The following is a 6,000-nucleotide window of genomic DNA, read 5'->3' on the forward strand; positions in this document are numbered from 1 at the left end:
ATAGTGCTATAAGGAACATGCAGTTATCACGTTAACACACTGATTTCATTTCCTTTAAATATATACCTAGCTGTGAGATTTCAGGATCATATGGCAGTTCTATTTTCAATGTTTTGAGGAATCTTCACAATGTAATCACTATACTATTTACATTCCCATCAACAGTGTGCAAGGGGTCCTTTTTCTCTGCCTTATTACCAATGTTTATCTTTAATTGCCTTGATAATAGCCATTCTAACAGGTGTGAGGTGATGTCTCATTGTAGTTTTGATTTGTGTTTCCTTGGTTATTAGCAATGATAGCTATTTTTTCATATACCTATTGGCCATTTGTATGCCTCTTTTGGAAAAACGTTTATTGAGATCCTCTGCCCATTTCTAAATTGACTTACTTTTTTTTTTTTTGCTATTGAATTTCTTACATATTTTTGACATTAACTCCTCAGATGTGTGGTTCACAAATATTTTCTCACATTTCATAGGTTGTCTCTTCACTCTGATGAGCATTTTCTTGGCTTGGTAGAAGCTTTTTAGTTTGATACAATCTGATATGTCTATTTTCACTTGCTGTGCTTCGGGTTCATATCCAAGAAAAAAATCATTCCCCAGGCCAACATTATAGAGCTTTCCCCTTATGTTTTCTAACTGTAGTTTTATAATTTCAATTGGTTTTTGTATATGGTGTGAGATAAGGGTATAATTTCATTCTTTTTTTTAAAGATTTTTTCCATGAGGTGCATATGTTTGCTGGAGAGAAATAGTAAAAGCAAAGTGAGAAATCACTCCAAAGGGGGGATAGCCATGCTGCAATCTCCTTTCCTCCATTTTCCTCCTGAGATTTTGGGTATGCGTGCACATGTACCCAGTGTAATTTTCAAGCTGCTGGATCTAGGACTTGAACTACATGGAAGTCTAGTGCCTTAACCACCACATCACTGCTGGCTGCTATAATTTCTTTCTTTTACATGTAGTTACCCAGTTATTCCAATACCTTTTATTGAAAAGTTTATCCTTTCCCCATATTACTGTCTAAGCATCTTTGTCAAAAATCGATTGGCCATAAATACTTGGGCTTACTTCTGGCTCTGTATTCCATTTCATTCGTCTATGTGTCTGTTTCTTTTTGTTTGTTTGTTTGTTTGTTTTTGTTTTTGGAAAGGTTTTTGCTATAGGGCACGTGCGCTCGCCAGAAAGACAGAGAGAGACAGAGACAGAAAGTGAGAAATCATCCCCCAGGGGGGATGACTACGCTGCAATCCCTTCTCCTCCATTCTCCTCTTGGGATCTTGGGCACGCACACACACATGCTTGGCGTGAGTTTAAGCCACTGGAGCCGAGATTCAAACTGCAGTTGACTACGTGGGAGTCCAGCAACATAGCCATTATGCCAACTGCTGTCCCTGTTTTAGTTTTGTTATAGGGCACATGCAATCATTGGAAAAAGAAAGTAATCCCCTCCCAGGGGTAATGGCCATGCCACAATCCATTCTCCTCCATTCTTCTCTTGAGATTTTGGGCATGCTTGCACACACACCCAGCATGATTCTCAAGCCACTGGATCCAGGACTCAAACTGCATAATTAACAATGTGGGATCCAGCCATTTTAACCACTATGCCACTGGCTGGCCCTATATGTGTTTTTATGCCAGTACCATACTGTTTTGATTGCTATGGTTTTATAGTATCTTTCTAAGTCAAATAATGAGACAACTCTAACTTGCCTCTTTTTGTTTAAGATAGCCTTAGCTATTTGCAGTCTTTGTGGTTCCATACAAATTTTAGAATTTGTTTTCTATTTCTACAAAAAATAACATTGGAGGGACCAGCAGTTAGAGTAATGGCTATGTCGCTCGACTCCCACGTAGTTGACCACAGTTCTCGTCCCAGACCCGGTGGCTTAAAACTCACCAGGCGCGTGTGCGTGCGTGCCCAAGATCCCGAGAGGAGAATGGAGGAGAGGGGATTGCCGCGTGGCCATCCCCTGGGGGGTGATATCTCATTTTCTGTCTCTATGTCTCTCTCTGTCTGTCTGGCAAGTGCACACACCCTATGGCAAAAATCTCTCCTCCCCCAAAAAAACATATATTGGAATTTTGATGAGCATTGCATTGCATTTGTAAATCACATTAGATATTCAGAGGTTTTGTTGTTTGTTCATTTCTGTTTTTGTTACTTTTAGTTTTGTTATTGGGCATGTGTTCCTGCCTCAGAGAGAGAGAGAGAGGGAAATTGAGAAATTATGCCCTGTGGGGCGTGGCAATATTACAATCCCTTCCCTTCTATTCTCCTCTTGAAATTTTGGGCATGCACACATTTGTGCCTTGCATGTTTTTCCAGTCTCCATGTCCAGACTCAAAATACAAAGATGGTTGTGTGGGATCTAGCTGCCTTAAGCACCACACCACTGGCTAGCCACAATACCTGGGATATTTTAACAATATTAATTACTTGTGTCTTCAGTTTTTCTCATCACTCTATTGTGGTTTTCACTATACAGATCTTTCAACTGCTTGGTTAAATTTCTTCCTAACTATTTTATTTATTTATTTTTGAAAGCTGTTATAAATATAATTATTTTATTGATTTCTATTTTGGATAGTTCATTTAAATGTATAGAAATGTCACTGATTTTTAAAAAATATTTTACTTATTATTTTAAATTTTTCCTATCAGCACATGTGCTCACCTGAGACAGACAGAGAGAAAGTGAGACCAGGTGAGCAACCCACCAGGTCCAGGACTCGAACTACAGTAGGCCTTGTGGGAGTTCAGCACCTTAACCATCATGCCACCTAGTGGTCCTAAATGCCATTAACTTTTGAAAGTTGATTTTATATCTTAAAACTCTACCAAATTTGTTTATTCATTCTAACAGTTTTTTGGGTGAAGTTTTTAGGGATACGCGCACGCACGCACACACACATATGCCCTCTGCAAAGAGAGATCATTTAACTTGTTTCTTTTCAATTTGGGTGACTTTTATTTTTTTCTCTGACCTAACCGACCTAACTGCCCTGGCTAAGACTTCCAATGCTGTGTTGAAGAGCAGTGTCAACAGTAGGCATCCTTGCTTTGTTCTTGATGAGAGTCACCATTTTAATAAGTAGTCAGGCGTTATAACTCCTGTTTGCCGATAGGCCATATTTTTGAGTAACAAGGAACAGAGCATAACTTGCCTTTTGGTGAATCAATTGGAACCAACTTACCTTTGGTTAAGGCAAACTTTCTTTTTCTTTGCATTGTTATTTATTAGAGTGTGTCTTAATTATGCTTGTTTATGATCCAGAAAAAATATATTTATTAATTATTATTAATGCTTAGATGGGAATATAATTATTTTAGTGAGACTTTTCCCACTGAGCCATTCAGGCATGTATCAGGTCAATGTGACACAAATTGGAACGATTGTGGATGACCACTCAGGAATGTTTCTGATGAACCAAATTCAGAGGATTAGACTTCTCCTTGATGACTGTTCCACATCACAGTGGTGCTTTTGCAGCTCGAAGTTATTGTTGGACTTCTTTTCCATATTCTTTAATTCAAGAAAAATTATAACTTAATTCACATTCTTTTAAATAATTTAAGTATATTTTTTTAACTTCCTAGGAATGAGAAGGTGGCATGTGTCCCTGCTGAAGTGAGCCTTTATCCCAGACTTCAGTTACACATAAACATTAGAGGGGCCTGACATGGGGAGTTCTTTCCCTTTGTAGTATAGTGGGGAAAATCAATGTGAGTCTTAAGGATTACGAAAATTAGAAATTATAATGTCCCAGATAGAAATTTCTATACTATGGCAAATGCCATAGAATTAAATATATGCTCCATCTAATGAGACCATTTGTCTGTCAGATAATCAAGGGGATTCCCATCAAGGTGACAGCGCATCTCTAAGATTCATTAAGTGTAATTAGAACATGTCTTTTATACTCTATAAGGAGTGTATTTTGTTTTAATTATTACTGGAATTTTTCTTACTGATTTGTTTATGCATTTTCTCTGCTATCCAAATCCCCCCTTTTGTTATTGCTGTTCATTCTGATATAAAAGTTAAAAGTCTATTCATAAAAGTTAGATGGAGTAGGTTTTGATACAGCCACCATTTTAGTGATAGAAAGCAGAAATTCATAGTGAAAAAAGCTGTAACTAGATGCTATAAGCCATCTTCTAATTTTTAATTCATTTAAACATTTAACAATTTTACAAATATTTGATGTACATTTATACAGTTAACTTGCTTTACAGTTAATGTTTTCATTAACTGTTCTGATTTTATACATATCCCAACATTGCATAGTGATATTTACGTAAAGAAAGAAAAAATTAATTTAAAACACATGCTATACAGGGAACCAGCAGTTGGCGTAATGGCTATGTCGCTGGACTCCCACGTAGTCGACCGCAGTTTGCGTCCCGGACCCAGTGGCTTAAAACTCACGCTGGGTGCGTGTGCGTGCGTGCCCAAGATCCCAAGAGGAGAATGGAGGAGAAGGGATTGCGGTGTGACCATCCCCGTTGGGGGGTGATTTCTCACTTTCTGTCTCTATGTCTCTCTCTGTCTGTCTGGCGAGTGCACACGCTCAATAGCGAAAACCTCTCCAAAAAAAAAACCATGCTGTACTGATATTGTATGTTTTTAAATTGCCTTGACAGGATCTACTAATGTATTGGCACATTCTCTTCATGGAATTCCTCACGTTGTAACTGCAACTTTACACATTATAATGGGTAAGAATTCTTCCAAAAAAGTTCATGTTTTAAAAGGAAGTTTTAATTTGTATAAAGAAGGCTATTTTACTTACATCAGATTTATCAAAGAAAAGGCAGCATTTTTGTCTCTTAAAGGAGAGAAATGTTTGACTAAAAGCTAAAAATCAATTTACTATTAGGACTTCTTATATTTCTAAGAGGTGTTTGGACCAGCAGTTAGCTTTATGGCTATGTCGCTGAACTCCCATGTAGTTGACCATGGTTCAAGTCCTGGACCCCAGTGGCTTAAACTCACTCTGGGCACATGTGCATGTGTGCCCAAGATCCCGGGAGGAGAATGGAGAAGTGATTGCGTTGTAGCCATCCCCCCTAGGGGATGATTTCGCACTTTCTGTCTCTCTGTCTCTGTCTTTCTGGCGAGTGCATGTGCCCTATAGCAAAAATCTCTCAAAAAAAAACAAAAACTAAAAACAACAAAAAAAACCAAACCAACATTTTTAAGAGGTGTTTGCTTTAGGGCGTGTGTGTGTGAGTGAGTGAGTGAGTGTGTGTGTGCGTGTGTGTGTATGTTTGCTGTGGGTGGGAAAGGGGAGTGAGATAGAGACAGTGAGAGGGAAAGTGAGAAGCCCCCTCCCGCCCTCATCCCCCACCCTCCAGCATGCGTCAATTCCTTCTCCGTTCTCCTTCTGGGATCTTGGGCATGCATGCACACATGCCCAGTGTATCAAGCCTCTGGGTGTAGGACTCAGTCTGCGGTCGGCTATGCAGAAATCCAGTGACTTAACTGCTATGCCATCTGGTGGCCCCTGGATCTCTTATCTTTTCAAAATATTTGATTTGTAAAGAAAAGAAAGTAAAATTTTACTATAATCTTGATAGAAAAATACTTTTATGATGCTTGAAATAATAATTTTATATTAAGTTTAAAGTCTATGTAGTATTAATTATTTAATTGGCACTAAATAATTGTACATATTTATGAGGAGACTTCAAAAAATTCATATGAAAATGGATTAATGCACAAGTTTATTTTAGTACAAAAAATTTTAAATCTGAACTGGTCCCATAGGACAGTGGTTAAGTCCTGTACATAGAAAGCTGGATCCTATATGGTTGACCACAATTTAAGTCCTGGCCCTGACAACTTGAAAAACACACCAGTTACATGCGCATGTGTGCCCCAGAACCTAACAAGAAGAGAAATGGAGGAAAAGGGACTGCAGCGTGGCCTTGCTCCATACAGACAGCACTTTAGTGATAGAAAATGGATGGGAGTTCCCTCTTTTT

General features: G+C 38.4%; 1 protein-coding gene across 1 annotated transcript in view; it reads left to right on the top strand.

Moving 5' to 3' along the window:
* The window catches only part of CERKL (CERK like autophagy regulator), a 157,444-nt gene that overhangs the window by 135,029 nt on the left and 16,415 nt on the right, over positions 1–6,000 (top strand). Inside the window, exon 6 of the mRNA XM_027773106.1 lies at positions 4,657–4,731. Within this exon, the coding sequence (XP_027628907.1) occupies positions 4,657–4,731 (75 nt within the window). The remainder of the gene's footprint in view (positions 1–4,656; positions 4,732–6,000) is intronic.

The sequence above is a fragment of the Tupaia chinensis genome, unplaced genomic scaffold (assembly GCF_000334495.1).
Source record: "Tupaia chinensis unplaced genomic scaffold, TupChi_1.0 Scaffold000322_1, whole genome shotgun sequence".
Lineage (NCBI taxonomy): Eukaryota > Metazoa > Chordata > Mammalia > Scandentia > Tupaiidae > Tupaia > Tupaia belangeri.